Source organism: Parambassis ranga, chromosome 2, assembly GCF_900634625.1.
Source record: "Parambassis ranga chromosome 2, fParRan2.1, whole genome shotgun sequence".
Lineage (NCBI taxonomy): Eukaryota > Metazoa > Chordata > Actinopteri > Ambassidae > Parambassis > Parambassis ranga.
Window position 1 is genome coordinate 31,775,167 of NC_041023.1, and position 20,608 is coordinate 31,795,774.

General features: G+C 42.8%; 1 protein-coding gene across 3 annotated transcripts; it reads left to right on the forward strand.

Annotated features, from left to right (window-relative positions):
* The first annotated feature begins 278 nt into the window (after nucleotides 1–278).
* Nucleotides 279–17,340, forward strand: usp15 (ubiquitin specific peptidase 15). 3 transcript variants are annotated; one of them, XM_028396391.1, is made up of 22 exons: nucleotides 279–391; nucleotides 1,088–1,215; nucleotides 1,504–1,634; nucleotides 3,514–3,640; nucleotides 3,815–3,960; nucleotides 5,141–5,202; nucleotides 5,795–5,884; nucleotides 9,354–9,501; nucleotides 9,747–9,920; nucleotides 10,125–10,283; nucleotides 10,364–10,588; nucleotides 10,672–10,755; nucleotides 11,359–11,453; nucleotides 11,625–11,813; nucleotides 11,928–12,043; nucleotides 12,125–12,406; nucleotides 12,508–12,578; nucleotides 12,882–12,997; nucleotides 13,074–13,223; nucleotides 13,607–13,710; nucleotides 14,104–14,192; nucleotides 14,795–17,340. In XM_028396391.1, exons 1-22 carry the CDS (start codon nucleotides 303–305, stop codon nucleotides 15,152–15,154), a joined length of 3,135 nt encoding a protein of 1,044 aa, XP_028252192.1. In that variant the 5' UTR covers nucleotides 279–302; the 3' UTR covers nucleotides 15,155–17,340. The 3 variants fall into 3 exon arrangements, with proteins under 3 accessions (XP_028252192.1, XP_028252200.1, XP_028252207.1); XM_028396399.1 differs by lacking the exon at nucleotides 5,795–5,884; XM_028396406.1 differs by lacking the exons at nucleotides 279–391; nucleotides 1,088–1,215; nucleotides 1,504–1,634 and adding an exon at nucleotides 2,355–2,417.
* The last annotated feature ends 3,268 nt before the right edge of the window (nucleotides 17,341–20,608 follow it).

Sequence of the window (20,608 nt, forward strand, 5' to 3'; positions counted from 1 at the left end):
TTAAGCAACTGGATACTAAATGATTGAATATAACTCAATAGTTCATTACGTATAGATATACTTTTTGCTTTTTTTGTGTACATTTTGTCCACATAATATTATTGAACATACACCAGTATACGGTGCAGCCACAATGATAGAGCACTTTTTGGACAATTTTCTAGAATTTTACCACTGGGTGTCATGCTTTTCCCCGTACTGCTGGTAAGCTGCTGATTGGCTAATTCATTGCAGTCGCTCTCTACGTGCCTTGTTGACGCCCCACACTTTCCCAGCATGCAGTGGGTGATGTCTGAAGAAAGATGGCGGAAGGAGGAGCGGCTGATCTGGATACTCAGAGAGGAGAGGTCGCGGCACTGTTGAAAACACAGTTAAGAAAGGGAGACACCTGGTAAGACTTAAGCTGAAATCTTTTTAAGGGTACTGCGTGTTTGTCGGCTTGCTCTGCCAAGGCTGTCAACGCCATGAAGGATAGGAAAGCCGAGCGGACGGGCCGTGTTGACAGTGAGCCCAGAGCTAGCTAACGGGAGCCTGTCGGCTTCATGTGTGTCAGCTTGGCAGGCTAGCGGCGGATAAGCTAACGCTAAATGTTTCACTTCATTCAAGAACGACAGACCACGCATGTCATTATAATGCTGTACTGAAGTGGCTATGGTCACCGCTTAAAGATTAATATCTGCTTGACGCAGCTACATGTCGTTTGTATGACTTAGCTAGTTAGCAGGCTAAGAGCTAATTGGCTAGAATACCGACGCTCCAAGAGGTTTTTGCCAGTCGGTGGGTTTATCCGTCGACTTCAGCAGGGCGGAGTCGGGAAAGAACCACCTGTCAAAATCACAGAGCCAGCTGGCTAGGCATGCAGCAACCTGAACTCAACTCGGATTCAAGAAAGCTACAGTTACCAATGTCAGTATGTTAGTATAACGTGTGCTTCCATAAGTCAGATTTGTTTAGGGTACTGACGGCAAGGTAGCCCTGAAAGCTGTTTCCAGAAAACTGTACATAACTGTTGAGCAATCAAGGCTGACTAACTGTGTAACACATTGCTTTATTACACCTGGTATCATCCTGGTTACTCTCTCTGCAGGTACCTAGTGGACAGTCACTGGTTTAAACAGTGGAAGAAATATGTGGGCTATGATAGTTGGGACAAATACCAAATGGGTGACCAGAATGTCTACCCAGGACCAGTTGATAATTCTGGTCTTCTCAGAGGTAAGACAAGTAATGCACCATTGATCATAAACAATCATAAATGTGTATTATAAGCACTGTAGTAATATAGTGTTGTCCTTCTGGAAGACAAAACAAAGAGATCAGGGAAAATGACACAAAACAACATTGTCTACTCACTGTAAAGAGGAGCCCTTTTGGGGGAGAGGGGTTTATAGAAAGCTCTCCAGCATACCTTTTTCTTTGTATGTGTTGTGTCGTGTGAGACTCACTGAATGTGCTACCCTACCCTACCTGCTTTTTTCTAATTCTTTTCCTCCCTTCTGCTAGATGGGGATGTGCTCGCCATCAAGGAACACCTCATTGATGAGCTTGACTACATCTTGGTCCCCACAGAAGGCTGGAATAAGCTTGTCAGCTGGTATGGACTGACAGAGGGTCAGGAGCCAATTGCTCGCAAGGTAGGGGTTCGGTCATTGGTATAAGAATATGATGGCACATGCATGGTGCACTGCATTATTAATTGAACCTGTAAGGTTCAATACCATGATGCAGCTTAATGTTTGTGGCATGCTGTGTTCAGCTAGGAGGAAGAAATGACAGCCACCAAACCTACACTATAATAAACAGGCTATCATAATAGTTCTGTATAATGACTCATGTTTCCATTAGCTTTATTGTTCAAAGTGATTGCAAAAGAGTGGTTTAATAAATAGTCATGTGTCGAAATATGTAGGTCTGTGTTTCTTAGCCTTGTGAAAAGTTATACTACTACCGTACCTATTAATTGGGTGATTTATTTGCTGGCATGTTGTAGTTTCCTTTTGCATCAACAGGAAGTACCTAAGATGGTGCATTTCATTCATTTCCATTGTGTTTTCATTCATTAAGTCATGAACTGCATTTTTGGAATTAAATACTAGAGTGAGGGGGAAAAATGAATGGCTATATAAATGGTTAGAGTTGTCAGTGGAATACATGGTGATGGCAGCTACAACTTAACAGAACCTCTGCACTTCAAATCTCACTAGTCATGGCATTATGGCTGCTGGATAAGATTCCTCTTCCCCCCCTCCTTCTCTGCCATTCTCTCCCGTTCTTTCGCCCCCTTTCATTGACCCTCCCCTTTTGCCATGTATGTCATGGGACGTATCGGGTGGCCGTAGGGTTTCTATTTTCAGGTCCAACGTTCTGGATGACTGAAAAGCTACATGGAGCGATCTGCGAGACACAACATGCAGGAGGTTCATTATTAGTTTTTCCTCTTTTTCAAAACTCTTCATTACTTTTTGTCATCATGGGGTGTGGGTGGAACCCAAGCGATAAAAAGGATTTGGGAGGATTGTTGTCCCAGGTTTCGTGCTGTGGTTCCTTCCGCTGTCCTTTTCTGGTTTAATTGTCAACACTGGTGGAGTGCTCCTGCGTCCTTGCTTTTTGAAGTGGAGGAATGCCAGCTGAGGTCACACTGAGAGAAGCAGCGTGAAAGCTTTTCAGAGGAGTGCAAGAGGCATAACCAGTCAGGGAGGAGGGAGGGTGGGGTAAATGGGTTTTGGCTCAGCTCTGATTTGAGAAATTCTGTTACAGTTTGGTGATGGACTTTTTCTTTGAGTGTACAAACACATGGGTGTTGTGCTGAGGGGTAGGATTGGCCCACTAGGAAATTGGGGGTTTGGGGAGGGGGTGAGGGGAGAATCTAAGCCATGTGTGTGTATGACTATTGCAGTTCTCAGGAACATTTGTGAAGTTGGTACTGTGTGTGTGTGTCAGTGCGTGTGTCGGAGGGGCTGAGCGGTGAAATAAATAGGCCGGGACCCCTCAGCTGTTTCCACGAGGTGCTGCTAATTTAGGCACTTCAGTCTGACTCTGCTCCTATCAGAACACCAGTTGAGTGGCAACTAGAGCAGCTCACTCTACTATGTTGTCTACTAAAACAGTAACAAGTACAACCCCACCTTACCTGTTTGTTTCATTGTTAAATCGGCTAGATAAGACTCATATACTGTAAGAGTTGTCTTTCTGGTGCTGCTGAGCTTGGCTGTAGATAAGCTGTTTTAGTTGACTTGCTGTCAAAGCTGACGAGCCATTTTTAGCAGCATGACTAACAGAGCAATACAGTGTTATCTGCAATACAAATAAGACAGAATGGGATCACAGATTTGCCTTTTGGTTTGACCCCACCCTGATTTTGGTGCCTATTGTTCTGTTCAGTTTTCAGGTTTCGAGCAGCCAACTTTTGCATTTAATTTAACCACAGGTTTACTCATGTATTATGTCTGTTGCTCTTTTTAGTGCCATCAAGTTGCTGCAGGTAATGTAAATATTTAATCATATGTTTTGCAGGTGGTGGAACAGGGTATGTTCGTGAAGCACTGCAAGGTGGAGGTGTACCTGACAGAGCTGAAGCTCTGTGAAGACAGCAACATGGACAATGTGATCACAAGACGCTTCAGTAAAGCTGACACAATAGGTGGGCCCTCTGGATTCCCTTCCTCTTCGTCAGGAGCCACATCACAGCATACATGACACAATGAAATATCTTTTTTTTGCCACTACTTGTTTCTTAGTCTTTTAAAGTACATTTTATTTCAAGAGATCCATGTATTAACTCCCACTGATGGTTTTTATAATAATATCCCTGCAGACATGATTGAGAAGGAAATGCGAAAGCTGTTCAGCATTGCTGATGAGAAAGAGACCAGGCTGTGGAACAGATACATGAGCAACACCTTTGAGCCTCTCAATAAACCTGACAGCACCATCCAAGATGCTGGCCTCTATCAAGGACAGGTAGGACCTTTTGGTAATTTTATCTGTGCCCTACAGCTGCTTGTCCAAATGTCTTCACAATAAATACTACACATCCTTGGCCTCACTCAATCGCTGTCCTTACAATATTAACACAACATTAGTCACAACAAAATCTAAAGGGGCTGGACCACAGTTTTGCACTCACAAGCAAGCACAGGAGCCTGGAAAGTAAACTAAAGGTTTACGGGTGCATCCATAGCCAAATAATCAAATAGAAGCCCAACGTGTATTAGTTGCTTAGACTCTTTGCTTGATTAATAAGGTGTTAGAGCAGAGAATGTTCCTTATCCTTTGGACAACATATTGTTGAAACTGATTGAACTGACAGCATGTCCAAATGGGGCTTGCTGTGTGGACACTCATTCCTGAGCTGAGTGAAATCTCTTCTGAAGATTCTCAGTTGTCCAGGTCATTTTCATTCAGAAGGTTGAAGCAAGGCATCTGGACATTTTAAGATATCTATTGTATTTTCTTTTTCTCTTTATCATTTTTCTATATATCTCTCAAATGAGAGAATAATAAACCTCAGCAACAAGTTTAGTGCAAGAAAACTACAGTAAAGGTAAAAGTATAATAATATGATATGAATGACTTAAAAGACTTTCAAGTGAAGCTGGAGTTATGGTGTAGCAGCACAGGAGGCTCAACTGCTTCCATATAAGCTACTTTAAATGTGGACATATGTCCTAGCATCCACTCAACAGTCAACTCTACACAAAGTTATTGAGACAACTGGCCATAATGAGCCAGCAGGCTTCAGATCACGGGGTTGTCTTATTCAGCAACAGCTGTTCAGCGGATAGGTAAGCATCAGGCAAATCCTCACTAAGTGAAACACTGGATAGCTGCCAGCTCTCTGTCTTTCTGCATTAGAGGTGCCTACAGCCTACAGTCAGTGACAGCTTTACTCTATAGAGGAAATTACATGTTGTGTAGTGCTTTGGTAAATTTGATTCATCATTTGTTTTTTTGTTTCTGAAATCATATCTTAGAAATCATCCAAAACATTTGATAAATGTAAGTATATACAGCTTATTTGCAGATCAATAAAGACGACTTCACATTCAGTGAACAAAGTAGCGTGGGACCTGAAGCACTTTGGTGTCTTTTAAGTAGCAGAAGCATATGGAGCCATTTTTCTTTGTGCTGTCTTCCACAGGTTCTCGTAATAGAGCAGAAGAACGAAGATGGCACATGGCCTCGAGGCTCCACGGCACCCAAGTGAGTGAATGCCACATCGCCTGACTTACCTTTTTGTTTGTTGACTCTAAGGACTCTAAGGTTATACTTTAGTAATATGGAATACAGTTTCCAAACACTGCTGTTGATTTACCAGAAGCTTACACATAGGTATATATTTTTGAATTATATTCAGTCACTTGGAGTAGAAGTAATAGAATAAAGCCTATCATTTGGAGCTGCTCTGGCTTTTGTTCCTCATGGAAAATTAAACATGTAATCATTTTAAAGTTTCCTGCCATGTCACTACAACACCGCACCATCTTCAGAAAATTTCTTTTTTTATGAGTTTGCCCTGTCAACCTCTTTTGCTCAACCTTCTGTTGCTGGCATACCACTTTATTTATTTTAGCTTCATCCAGTTTGATTTGATGGACATATGTTGATAAAGATTGTCAGTCATCCAGGTCATTTTTCATTCAAGAGCTTGAGGCAGGGCAACTAGATTTTGAAAAAAACAAGTCGAGTTGCCCTGCTTCAAGTTCTTAAATAAATCTGATAGACGCTCCACACCTTTCTGGAACAGCTCCTTATTTTCTACTCTAACTCATGATCTATTCTTTATCTTTTGAAGGTCATCTGGTGCTTCCAATCTCTCTGCTTTGCCAAAGATCTCGCCTTCATCTCTCACAAACAATCATAACAGCAGCTTCAACAGCAGGAAGTAAGGCATAGTTGCGGGTTGAATAGCTGGAGGGGTGGGCTGGGATGGCAACAGCCAGAGATGGAGCCTGTGGTATAGCTCAGTACACCTTCATGTTAACCTGGCTTAAAGTTGTGGTGAATTGGCTTAGTGGGAGGTGGAAATGTAGATTCTAAACTTTTTTTTTGCGCTCAACTAAGCATCCCGATGCAAAATTTATTCATGTTTGTTTTGTGCAGTTCTATCTCTGGCTGTGATTTGGGTGTAAAAGCAACCTCCTGATGATGCAGTTTCAGCTGTAACGAGCTGACACTAGGGAAGGGTAGGGGCTTATCTGGGATTGATGTCTTGAAATTTCTTTCAACGACAGCAGTGCTCTCTAAAAATGGCCCACAGGAGCCCTTGGGTGTCTTAGTCAGCGTTTAATTATGTTCGCTAATAGTTTTCATCTAATTTTAAATCGGGTATTGATCACTCTGGCGGTGTAGGGCTGCATGATTAGGCCTGATGGGATTATTTACTTACTTTACTAGCTTACTTTCACCTTTACCGATAAGTAGAAATAAATTACATCCTGAATACATCACAATATATAGAAAATCAGCATGGTATATTATGGGCTACATGTTAAAGAACGTTTTGCACTTCTTTGTTGTGACACCAAAGTAATATGCAATGAATATACAGTTAGTGGGGTAGATTATTATACTATATTTTTCAGTGTGATCCATGGAAAGTACATTTCCTTCATTGACAGCATCCAGAATGAGTCATGGTTGGTAGAAAAGCTGCAGAACCCTGATGATGGCTGCTGAAAAATTGTGGATGTTCACTCAATGGGCTTCAGGAAAAAAACCGTATGAGAAGCAAAAATTGTAATGAAGGACAGCTTCTGCTAAAGTGGCCTTTACACATAAAGAAATATTGTGCCCATTGTGGTGTTTCATTAAAATTTTGTGATTAATTCTAAACAAAAGTTTAAAAAATGTCCTCTTATCCAGGTCCTCAGCATTGAGTATTGAGACTTGGCACATACATTTTGCAGTAGCTTGTTTTAAATTCAACACCTTTCCAAATAACATGTATATATTTTCAGGTTAATAAACTGACAGTATATGCTTCATCCCGTAGCTCTACCAGATTAATCAGAATACGGAGATTACACGAGTGAATATCTGAACATTTCATCAAATATATTCAATTTTCTTGAAGCTTAACCACAGCCCAAGTTGTTTTTGTTTTCTACCTTCTGAATATTTGACTGTAGTCTAAATGTTTTTTTTGCTAATTGGGACCCTAGAGGCTCTGTCAGCCATTTGTTACAGGGCACTGATCCACTGTGGGTGGAGCTTTCTACCTTTTGCTGTCCAGTGGACTTTTCTGTTCCCTCCTTCCACCTCATGTGTGTGATTTACTGCATGCTGGAGTGTGTACGTGTGCCTGCATTGTAGATAGAGACAGTGTGTGTCAATCTTACACTCACATTCTAGTTTGCTCTACATTAAACTCAGTATTTAGTATGGTCTTCTAACAGCTCTGCACTATATTTTTGTCATAGCAGTCACATTCTATTCTGCATTGTGTTTAGTGGAATGCACAGAATGGGTGACTTGGGGAAATTGGATCTTCACTCCCAGCAGCTCCTGATTCCCTGTAGTGCCAGTGCTGTCGTTTGCTCTGAATTATGCATGAGGCCCTCTCTTTTTTTTATATGAAGTGTTCCCACATTACATAACACTTGTCTTTTAGATTTTGTGGTTTTGGCCTTGTCTGTTTAGCCTTAGCAGTGATGCTTTCTAAAGTATTATACGAAGTTTCATCCCCTGATTCTGGCAGGTGGGTCTCTTCCTCTCTCTCTTTGTGTCTCCTGGTCGCTTGACTTCTCTCTTCCCAGAGCTCATTGGGATGCACACGTTCTGCAGTCTATGTGACCTTCAGAATACATTTCATCTGCTCCCACTCCTCATCACCTGCCTCTCTCACACATACTGGCCCTGGTGATAAAACCTAGCCTTTCTCTGGGTTTTAGTTTATTTATTGAGAGCCTTCTTTTTAAAGCTCTCATGCAGACAGCCATAAGCATATTAAAAAGGATGAAAGGGAGAGTAAAGTTTTACTTGGGTGTCCTGAAAGTGTCATAGGGTGCGTCTTAAGAGCAAGAGGGGCAAAATCAGAGCATGAATTTGTGTGTTAGTGTGTCGAATTGAGGGGGAACACACGGCCTGTACAAGAAAAGAAGGATAAATGATGTGTCAGCATGAATGTGTTAATATATGTGTATATATGTGTTAGAGAAGAGTAGAGAGAAGAGCAAGTCGGGCCTGCGAATACTGCAGCCTCAGCTGGATGCAGTGGATCAGCTGCTCCCTCCATCCCCATCTCATTTCTCTTCTGTCAGCCCCCCCACCCATACTGTCCGCCCCTCCCCCCTATTCTCTCTGCCTCTCCCTCCCTCTTTCTCTCTCTGTGCACCTCTAGCTTTCGGTAGCAGAAGTCTTGAGCATCCTTGCTGCTGCTGCTGCTATAAATATCTGCGGGTAGCTGTAGAGCTGCAGAGAGCAGCAGGCAGGCCAGAGGGAGGAGCAGAGGACAGTACAGGACAGTACAGGACAGGACAGGGGGAAGGGATCTAAGGCAAAGGACAACAAGATGACAGGCAGTCGAGCCCGAAAAAGACGAAGGGGACAGAAGAGGAGAGGGGAGCTCTAGGAAGGACAAGTGTGTGTGCTGTTGTGCTTTTATGAATTCCATGGACTCTTTGTTGGCCTTCGCTGGACTTGAAAGTCAAATTTAGGCCTAAACTTCTTCTGGACTGTATTCACACTGCTATTGGGGCTGCTTTGGGTTAAACTGAGGACTCAACAGTGGAGACTGAAGCTGGGCTTTCCTTCCCAGGCCTCTATAAACCTGATTCGTGCATGCCCCTGACTGGACCAGAAACCCCATCTAGGCTGCAGGTTGTTTGGTTTTGTGTGGACATGTGGGCCGGCGTGGGCCGGGGCGGAGCTGAGATGTCATGCTCCTGTGTTGCTGGTGGTGCCTGAGGCCTGAGGCGGTGGAGCTGGACAGCAGGAGGGTGGACCACCGTGCGCTGACCTGCGAGGCCACTGCCTCCACAGCCATCACAGCAGTTTCTCTTGACCAGTGGGAGCCAGAAACAACAGATAATTCTTTACCTGCCACTCAGAGGTCTGCTGAATGCTGCAGATGTGGAAGCCTATTTTAAAGATTTTAATAATTCTCTAGAAAGTATCTTTGTGATGTGTTTGTGTGTGTGTGTGTGTGTGTGAGGGGGGGCTTCATAGGTTTGGACTGTAGCGTCAAAGTGGAATAGAACGTGTAAATGTAACTAACATAGGTTAGTTAATGTAGAAGCATCAATAATACATCAGATGTACATGAATCGTGGATTTTGTTTGCTTGTAACAGCTTGACATACTGCTAACCAACTTTATATAACCTCCCTCTTTGCATATCTATATGTTCACAGTGTGAAGAATTCGAGCTATAGTCTGCCGTCCTACCACCCCTACAGCAACAGCTATGACTACTCAGACCAGAGCAGGCAGAGTGAGCGCTCAGGGCTCTGTGGGCTTTCCAACCTGGGCAACACCTGCTTCATGAACTCTGCTGTGCAGGTAACATGCATGAGAGCTGGAGGCATACATAGTCGACGGAAGTATGGGAAAAAAGTTCTAAGTATTTAAATGTTTGTTCCTGGTCTAAAGGCACTACCGCAGCATCTGTATAGACTGCAGCGTTTTTTATTGATCATCAATCTATTTACATATTATCAGAAGTATTTAAAAAAGGGGGATGGAGATTACATGGAGGTCGGTAAGTCCAAATCTGGCTGATTTTTGTTCTTTCTTTTGCAACCTAGTGTTTAAGCAATATCCCTCCCCTGACGGAGTACTTCCTCAAAGACAAGTACACAGACGAGCTGAATGAGGACAACCCACTGGGCATGAAGGGGGAGATTGCAAGAGCCTATGCTGAGCTTATTAAGCAGCTGTGGTCAGGCAAATACAGCTATGTCACCCCAAGGCCTTTCAAGGTAACTACCTGGAAAAAATGTTCACTTTATAGTCAGATTATATATTTTTAGAAGTTATCTTTGGCAAGCAATCTGCATAACAAGGAACAACAATCCGCATAACAAGGAACCACCATGTTTCATTCACCATTTATTTATAATGTACAGTTCTCTCTTTTGCATGCGCTGTTTTTTTCAATATATGTGCATATTTCCATTGTCCAGACCCAGGTGGGCCGCTTTGCCCCCCAGTTCTCAGGCTACCAACAGCAGGACTCTCATGAGCTTCTAGCCTTCCTCCTTGATGGCCTTCATGAAGACTTGAACCGCATCAGGAAGAAGCCCTACATCCAGCTGAAGGACGCTAATGGAAGGCCTGATAAGGTGAGACCAGCAAAGGTGCTATTTTGAATTGTTCACTTTTTATACGGCCCATTGTGATCTTCTATTTTGTTCCATCTCAGGTTGTGGCAGAGGAGGCGTGGGAGAACCACATAAAGAGGAATGACTCCATCATTGTGGACATCTTTCACGGACTTTTCAAGTCTACTTTGGTGTGTCCTGTGTGCTCTAAGGTCTCTGTGACCTTTGATCCTTTCTGCTACTTGACCCTTCCACTCCCTATGAAAAAGGAACGGACACTGGAAGTTTATCTCGTCAGACTAGACCCTCTGGCCAAACCCACACAGGTAACATTAAGCAGCATAGGATAATGACAAAATGAATTCTTGTGAGGAGAGCAGATAATAATCCTTATTACTTTCTTTTTCAGTACAAGCTGACTGTGCCAAAGGTGGGCTACATCTCTGACCTGTGTACTTCACTCTCCAGCCTGTCTGGGGTCCCTGCTGAGAAGGTATAAACGTCGCAGTCAGCCCTCCTTTGCCTGTTATTAGCCATTACACTAAAATGCTGACATCTCTAACTACAGCAGCCACAAGAGGAACGTGTTGCATATGTTTATATCAGAAATACAACAGTTATACTGTCTTGAGATTACCATGCTTTATTACTAAACTGGTGTTTTAAAGGTAGGGTAGGAGATTTTGAAAACTCAGTGAGAGTCAGCCAGATTTTAAAAGTAAACACACGCCCAATCACATGGACGCGCATTACCTGAAGACAAGCTGCGGTCTGTGACTTCGGCCATCATGCACGTACCTCTCTGGTGCGCGCAGAGCAGGAAGAGAGTGACAGCCAGCCAATACTCCACGCAGGGTCCACCCGGAGAATTGGCTGATGTTTATAGCGTTTTATAGCTTCCACAGATGATTAATATTCTTCGTTTTATTGTGAAACTTGCCGAACTAATTGGTTGCTATCGGATTGTAAAGAGAAGTTACACTAATTTAACAAAAGTGCATCAGAATGAAATCTCCTACCCTACCTTTTAAGGAACTATCACCAAGAGAGTTCTTGTATTTCTGTCTGCTGACTGTGTCTCTGTCTCTTCCTTCAGATGATTGTAACTGACATCTACAACCACCGTTTCCACCGGATCTTTGCCACCAACGAAAACCTAAGCAGCATCATGGAGAGAGATGATATCTATGTGTAAGTGTTGAGCTTAGCTGATTCAGATTACCACTCATGACAACCATATTGCAATCATATTCAGGAATGGATTTCAGAAATGATGCGTTCACTGTATTTGTCAAGAACACTGACTGCTGCACAGCTACACACCATTTGACTTTAAACCTCTCACCGCACTTCTCTTTGCAGCTTTGAGGTGGCAGTGAACCGAGTAGAGGACACAGACCACGTAGTTATTCCGGTGCACTTGCGGGAAAAGTACAAACAGTCAGGCTATAACCACACCAGCACGCCACTCTTTGGGCAGCCCTTCCTCATTGCTGTCCCCAGAACTCTCAGTGAAGACAAACTCTACAACATGCTGCTGCTGCGCCTCTGGTACTTTCAGCTATTTATGTCAAATCATGATTGTGGGAAGCATCATTTAGTGTTAAAAACTATCCTTATTCCATCTGCGGGAGCTAATTGCTTTTTTTTTTTTTGTATTTGCAGCCGATTTGTGCGGTCTTCTGTAGAAGAAGATGAGGAGGACTGTGAAGAGACGCCGTCCAAACAACACACTGTTAATGGTAACGCCACTAATGGACTACTGGAGGAGGGATCGCCAAGTGAGTGCACCAACGCTTTTTTGGTGTAAAGTCTTAGCCTCTTTAAAATGTCTTCTTTAGAAGTATATTTTTTTCCTTCAGGTGAGATGGAGACTGACGAGCAGGACGACGAGTCCAGCCAGGATCAGGAACTACCCTCCGAGAACGACAACAGCCAGTCGGAGGACTCTGTGGGGGGAGACAATGAACTGGAGAACGGTGTGGTCGGTCCACAGAACTCCACCAAAGGCCAGCAGACACCCGGGCACAGCAGGAAGAGACTTTTTACATTCCAGTTCAATAACATGGGAAAAACGGACTTCTCCCTCATCAAGGAGGACACCAGGCAGATACGATTTGACGAGGGACACCTCCGACTCAGTGGTATGACGTGGGAGTGTTCCAGATTTAGATTTTGTTTTAAATTTATCGTAGATAACATTTCAGCTGATTGGTGTATTTAGATTCTGCTCACCTTTTCACAGACCGCTCTTACCTCTCCTTGGACTGGGAACCAGAGATCAAGAAGAAGTACTTTGATGACACTGTTGTTGAGGTAAAATTAATGTTAAGATATTGTGAATGTAGGAGATAACAGTCTTGCAATGTAACCCAGATAGGAGCAGCAGGGAGCCCAGTAGACAAGCTTAGTTATTTTGTAACCTAAAGGTCATGTCTGCAGCAGACTCTGCAGTCTTTTTTTTTTTTTTTTTTTACAAAATGCAACGAATGAACTGAAGTTGTTTCTGCAAAATTTTCTCTTATAGCATGTTCCTGGTTGCTGCCAAAATAGACCATGATTTAATGTGTAAACATAGCAATGTTATGAGAATAATTTGATCTAACTGTGTGCACGCAGGACTTTGACAAGCATGAGAGCATGGAATATAAGCCTCAGAAGAAGGCTTTCTTCAAGCTAAAGGACTGCATCGAACTGTTCACCACAAAGGAGAAACTGGGAGCAGAGGACCCTTGGTGAGAAACCACGAATCATGTTTTGGTGTATTTGTGGCCACACCTGGTTCTTAACATGAACACGCATGTCTTTCAGGTACTGTCCGAACTGTAAGCAGCACCAGCAGGCCACAAAAAAGCTGGACCTGTGGTCTCTGCCACCGGTGCTGGTGGTCCATCTTAAACGCTTTTCCTACAGTCGCTACATGAGAGATAAACTGGACTCACTGGTTGACTTCCCACTCAGGTACACACACACACATACATACAGAGAAGAAGCTATTCATCATAGCAGCAGAACAAAGGGCCTTCAGCTGTGAATCCATTGTTTGTTTTCCACAATACATCATCTGTTATGGGAAATGTGGACTCACAATAAAGTGAGTAAGTGTGATAAAGTGACTTTTCTATATCAAAGCGGTAACGGTCACTACTTCTGATCATATTTAGTGTTTTCATTGTTGCTAAAATTAAACGATGCTAACATTTGTATATTGTAGTTGTTTCTGTATTAGCTGATTGGTTACTGTACAAGATTAACATTTTGTATTGTTGCAGTATTCTCTCACTAGCTCCGTGCTCTCATCTCTCTCACGCATATGTGCACATTTGGGTTTTTTTTCCTTTCAGAGATCTGGACATGTCTGAGTTCCTGATCAACCCTAACGCTGGGCCCTGTCGCTACGACCTCATTGCTGTGTCCAATCACTATGGCGGGATGGGAGGAGGCCACTGTAAGACTCAGAAACATTGACATTCATTTTTTTTTATATGATTACTTGCATACGTTATATAGCACCTAAGTGTCGAGTTTCGAATTTAATTTGGATTAGCTGTGTTTCAAAGGGAACATGAATAAAACATCTTCCCCTAACATCTATAGTACACCAAGACAAGCATGAATCTGTAAACTAATATAACTACACGGCCCAGAACAAGAAACAAACTGGATCCAGGATCTGGGCCGGCATTCTTAGCCTGCAATCAATGGATTGTAAATATAGGACTCTAAAATGTAAGAATTGTGGAGTGTAAAAGCAGAGTATTAATTAAGAGAGTTGATAGTATGTCTTTTAATTAATTAATTAATAAAAGTGTTTATTATTGTAATATCTTTGAATCTCCAGACACTGCTTATGCTAAGAACAAAGATGATGGGAAGTGGTACAACTTTGATGACAGCAGTGTTTCTCCTGCCAATGAAGATCAGATAGTGGTGAGTGTCCTCATTTTTCTGAAAAGCCACAGGCAGCAATCCGACTGTTTGTTCATCAAAGGGTAGTTTTGCTGGACACAAATTAAATTGCCTGGTTGATTTGATCAGAGTTAATGTACATCTAATGTTGTGACTAATTGGAATCAGCCATACAATCTGATTTTATCAAAGACGTCCAACTGTGCAGAGACATCCCCCCAAAAGCTCTGATGAAGTACTCAGATCTTTGTCAGTGTTGACTGAAGCCAAAGAGATGAAACCTCATTAGAGTGTGCGACAGTGGAGAGCGTAGAGAAAGTCTGTGAAGGCTTTTTACAACTCATGTCCACATGATTCTATTTGAGATACTTAACTTCTCGCTAAATTGATTGTCTGATTCAGCATGAATAGTGATGGTACACTTGGCTTTAACTTACTCTGTAGGGCTTCCTATCCAAAATATTTTTATTTAAATAAATGTTATGGTCAAGTGGTCATTGAACCGACTGCCTACTAAAAGTTTCACCTTCCCAGAACAGAAAATGTGTTGCAAATTAAAAATGGAGCTCTGCATGGAAACCGTTGAGTGCTGTTGTGTAATTTTCCTGTTTCTGTGTCTTTAGTCCAAAGCAGGCTACGTATTGTTCTATCAGCGCCAAGACACAGTGAAAGGCACGGGCTACTTTGCTCTCGACCGCGAGGAAGAGGAAGAGGATGAAGAGGAGGACGAGGAGGAGGTAGAGGAGGAGAACGAGGGCGAAGAGGGGCTGGAGAGAAAGACCTCTTCGTCGGCACAGGGGGCCTCATCCGCCGCCGGCGCCACCGCTCAGAGCGACGAGGAGGACCTGAACGAAAACCGGTGCAGGAAGAACGACAACGAGGAGCAGCAGCAGCAGGAGGAGGAGGAGGAGGAGGAGGAAGAGGAGGAAGAAGAGGAGGAGGAACAGGCACCCAATCGAGATGTCGCCATGAAAACCAACTGAGGTAAAACGGGGACAAGATTAAATGGAGAGAGAACGGGATCTTTCCATCCAAAGCCATATGGACACACAGCATGGCAGCCAGTGCCAGCAGCCCCACACAGCGGCTCGGACTCAGCCGCTCGACAGGCGGAGCCACTGCTGGGTTGTTAGGTCAGGGAGCTGCCGGGGTACGCAACTCTAAGAAATCAGGGCCCTCTTCTGTGGTTGGATCACTGTGTGTGTGTAAAGTGTTTGAGTGTGTCGCCACGTCCATTTGTTTAGTTAGCTCTCTAAAAGGAGTAACTGGGATGGATTTTTGAGGCTCTGAATCTCCCTTTTTTTTTTTTTTTTTTTTTTTTTTTTTTTTAAATACATATATATTTTTGAGAGCAATGCATATCATTTTAGTATCCTTTAAATTTTGTAAATATTTTAAGAACACTGAACCATATTAAGTTTTCATGATGCGCTGAAACATTTTGAACTTGCACAATCACCAACCATCCACATTTACTTTTTTTTTATGTTTTAATGCCAGACATACTGCAGTTGTTTGATGACTTTTGTCTCTCAGAGGGTGTGCTGCCTTTAGTAAGCCAGTGCTGAGATGCGTCTACAATCTAAACATAGTGAAGAGAAGTGATGCCTGTAGCTGTGTGGTTTTATACTGTGTCAAACAGCCAAACTGTCCTAGCTTTGTGCTGCTGCTGCTGCTGCGATCATGCAATGTTTAGACAGATTATCAGTGTGCTTTAATGTTTTAAGGTCCTGCTTTTGCTGTCCTCTCCTCTAATTTATATTTCTTAAAGTGAAGCAGGATTAACATGGTAGCCAGTTAACCTTGCAGAATAATCAGATTGTAGTCATATTTAAGATGCAAAAAAATGTTTTTAGAAACGCAGAAGCACTCTGTCTTAACTCAATATATTCTGTTTAAAGATTAGCTGACAGACTCTGAGATCTGACATGGCATATCTTCCGCTTATAGGTGGTGTGTTTAAAGCTGTATGTGGGCTCCTTCTTTTTCTTCATATTGGAGGCGCTGCAGTGAGATTAGGAACATGGGTGATTTCGCTGACATCAGATGCATCGTCTCTTGTTTGAGTCACCTCTGCCTTAACTCTTAATCTCAAGCCCAGCCGCCTTTTCTTTGCACATCACTGTCACTGTTTTTTTTTTTTTTTTTTGCTCAGCCCCTTATCTCAAACACACGTGTACGATTGTTCATATTATTTGCTCGTTATCTCACAGCCACATCATCTCACCCACAAGAGGGCCGGAATGTATGCTAACCGAAACGACCCCATGTATGTGATCGATTCTGTTTTTCCTTACTTGGTGTGGTTGAATGTGATGGTTCTATGATACTGGCTGTATGAGTTCATGGGCTGAATGCGTCCCTTGTTTTTTTTTTTTTTTTCTCCCAGAGGGGGGAGAAAAAGCTTCTCTGTGGTCCTGAGCTTTGAGAAGGGTGAAGGGAGGGGAGAGGAGGGAGAGACAAAACTGAAAACTGTGGGGTGAGTCTGCCTAAAAGGCCTTTCAGCTTTTGGGATCATGATACAGTGAAAAATATTTTGTGGCAGGAAGTTCCTCCATGGATGCTAACTCATGATGAAACTCTATTCTCCATGGTGGAGTGTTATGCTTCTTTTTCTACCTGCTCTTTCCATTGTAAACAGCATCAGCGTACCTGTTGTTGCCTCAGAATATTAGATGCGTACCATGCCTTCATGAGCATCTCTGTGCTTTGACTTCAGTGGGCTTGGCGCCCCCCCTCCCCCCTCACCTTGGCGCTGCCTTGCTTTTTGGGCGACTCACCCCCATCCTGACTGCGTGAGATGTGACTGCTACTATAGGGTTATACAATACTGTACATAAGAGTTCACTCTGTGAGTGCACATTTGATAAAAGTTTATTTATTTATATGTAAGCATTTAATAATAAACAGACAATATATTTAAAACCATGGCAAGACCTAAGGCGTCTGGGGGTGGGGTGGGGTGGTGGTGGGGGGGGGGGGGTTAACGTGGCCCGTGACACGTACACACTAGTTTGCAGAGGTCTTGCCTGTGTTCTTGTCAGGGAGGGAATATTTTTAAAGAAAAAGGAGGATTCTGTTGTTTTGGGACTTTTTTTGTAAAATGAATCCAGACATCCTTGCATGATGACGTATTGGGGGTTTACAGGTTTGGCTGCACTTGAGTTCACTTGGGTTTACATTTGAAATGTGCATGTGTATTTATACACAATCTTCAATAAAGTTGTGTAAAGCTTCCTGTGGCTCCGACTCCATTTTAGAGGAAGTCTCCAAGAAATGAATGCGACTCTCTCATAACCAAAACACACGTTTGTATAAAAACAGCAGATCTTATAACCCAGCTGTTCAAATTGAATGTCATGTGGGGCATGCGCAGACACACGTTTGTCTCAGGAATTTCAATGAGGATTGCAGCATGCCCTCCATTTTAATCCCCCTCCCCACTCTATGTATTCCAGCATGATCCACGAGGAGGGAGGAGGAACACGGTGTTCTCTCCGGGTTCTTAAGGGTTCTCAGACCGCTCACAGCTGGGAGCCCCCCCCCCCCCTTGAGCAGGGTCCTCCTTGTCCCCCTGGCCAATAAGAGGGAGGAGGAGGAGCAGCAGCTGTGTGTAGAGAGCGCACCACTCGCATAGAAAAAACGGAAACCACCATTTAAAATTCAAAATGTATTTTATGTAATTACTTAATATGTGCGACATCACTAAATATACCTACAAATATTACGTTATACATGAGATAAGTTATTATGTTTATTTTAGATTTTTAGGATTTCTTTTAATTTCATTTTAAGCATGTCTACTGAAATATAAGTATTTGAGCTTATTTTATTTAAGATTTCTTAAAGTAGATTTTGAATTTTGAAACGGACTTTTTACGTATTTTAACTTTAAGCATAGAAATGTCCTCATTTACAACCTGTCTGTCCCCAGCAGAGGGCGCTCTCTCACAGCGTCTCACTCTCATACCGGTGTCTGGAAAATCAACCGGAGCAGGACATCTGCATTTTTTCCCAGTCTCTGTCCGTGCCTACACCCGTCCTGGCGTTCCCCGCGAATTTTATCCACGCAGCTCAGCCACATCCACTCATTTTCCATCCACACTGCCTGACACACGGCGTCTGCAGAAGAGAAGAAAGGCGAAGATACTCACTCACACACGCACGCACGCATCCTGTCACGTCCTGATGGGTTTTTACGCATTTCTGTGCTTTTGAATCGAGCGGATTTGATACCAGGACAACTTTCTTTCGCGACGCGGAGACAGAAGCAGACAACAATAGATTATAAAACAGACTGCTTGCTGCGGATGGGCTGCAAGCTTGAAGAGCCTGGTGTGGGATTTTTTTGTTTTTTCTCTCAGATCCAACAGAACCCTGGTTACATATGTATGGAAATACACCTGTATGTAGTGTGCTTTAAATCGTGTGTACCGTAAGGCTACAATATTCATTTTCTTGTACATTAAGACATATATTGTTTATATTGCAGTAGAAATGATAAATAATGTAGGTTTGTAATGTTGATTTCTGCGTAAAAGAGAATTTTTATGTAGCCTATATATTAGTACCTAATGATGATTTCTTTTAGTCGTTTAACTTATTAATTTTTTGTTATTATTTAAAAACAATATTTTCAAAAATGGGGTATTTTGTGTGCTCTGGTAAAGCACGCGTCCCGCCCTCTCCACAGAGAGCCACGCCGCGCCGTCCATACCTGCCATATGCCGTTTTCCCTTTAGGTCATCTGAGGAGAGCGGCGGGTGCAGGAAGCATGGCAAAGGTACAGGAGGTGTTTTTTTATTCTCCCCCCTCCTTTCCGTGCTTTGGGTGGGGTTTTTGTCTCGCTATTATTGCGGCTTCGATTTGGGCGCAAGCCATTTCCTCCCCTACCGTGCGTAAAAGCGCACGGAGGCACAGAGATAAGGGAGAATTTGACTGGAGCGGCACCGAAAGTAGCACCGGGACCAAGCGCTGGTTGAGGTAGTAGTTTGTGCTGTTGGTCGGGTTGTCATATTACCCCCTTGTGGAGATGACTGCGCAATCTACTGCCTTGCCGGCGCTGGTTGACTTGCAGCGGAGGAACGGGATCAGGACCGACATGACGAAGGGCAGGACCTCAGTGTTTGTAAACAGCACCAGTGCCATAAAGATCCGCAAATCAGGTGCTCACTGATAGAAAGAACTTTTGGACAGCATGAAAAGCCGGAACTCATAATAGAATTCACCTAAATAAAATGAATTTATTTGCATTTATCATGTGGATTTCTTCTGTGCAAGCCTAAATCTGAGTCAGGATGTGGTTTTTAAGAGGCTGAAATAAGATTTCCACCTGCACAATTCACAAGCTTACCCTTACATTGAAAATTAGACCAAGAACTAAACTGTAAATGTTATTGATTGTACTGTATTCACTTGTGGAGTCGTGATAGATTTAGGGACTGTGTGAAAATTACTAGAGTGAATTAACACTCTAGTTAATTCTATTTAATTAACAAACTAGATATATATTTTACTTACCTGAGTACAAGATAAGTAAGCAGAGCCGGGTATTATCACGACTAATGTTATTTACTGTATTTATGACCTGCAGTAGAGATAAAGACCTCCATACCAGCAGGTGGCAGTAACATGTATTTTACACAAGAAATGTGGAAAGACACAACGTTCACTCACTACAGGGGGGAACAGGTGGGCACATTTCTTCAGTACAAATGGCCATATTGTTAGTCATCTTGGTAATGTTGAGTTTTTTGTTCACGTTTTCTCTAGGCTCAGTAATGTTTACACCGTCCCTTAGATGGCGCTGTTTAAAATAAGAGCGTTCATCTGTTTCTGTCCGTGTTTCCTTTCTTGTGATTAATGTGGACAGGAAATCACTTTGGGGATAATAATGAAGGATTTCCTCATCATCATCATCATCAAGAACTGAATGATTCACTTCAATGACCCCCCCCCCCCCCTCCTTCTATCGATGCTTCCTGCAAAAAAACATGTTTTAAATTCAGGGAGCACTCTGTTCCACTAATGAATCCCTCCGCTGTCTGCTCACACAGCCTAACTACTCTTTTGGAAGGCCAGCTGACCCTGTTTGTTAGTTTGTAACCCCCCCAGGAAACCCAGGGAATACAAGCAGCAATTGTGATCGGCTCTTCTTCTGCACTTTCTCTTCTTCTGCTTCTTTATGATTGGTTGGGACTGAGACCAGTAAATTGTGTGGAGCAATCAATTTTAGGGCACTTGCAGCTCTTGTCATCTAGTATCTGTCTTTTTTAATAAGACAAACACTTCATATTTTTTTTACATTGATGTTTAACATTTATTTCTGGATAAGAAACACTGAAGGTAAACCTTGACTCTTTTTTTTGCACCCAGAGTTGCACAAGAAAACATTAAAAATATCTTTTCGTTATATAAAATGTACATTTCACATTCAC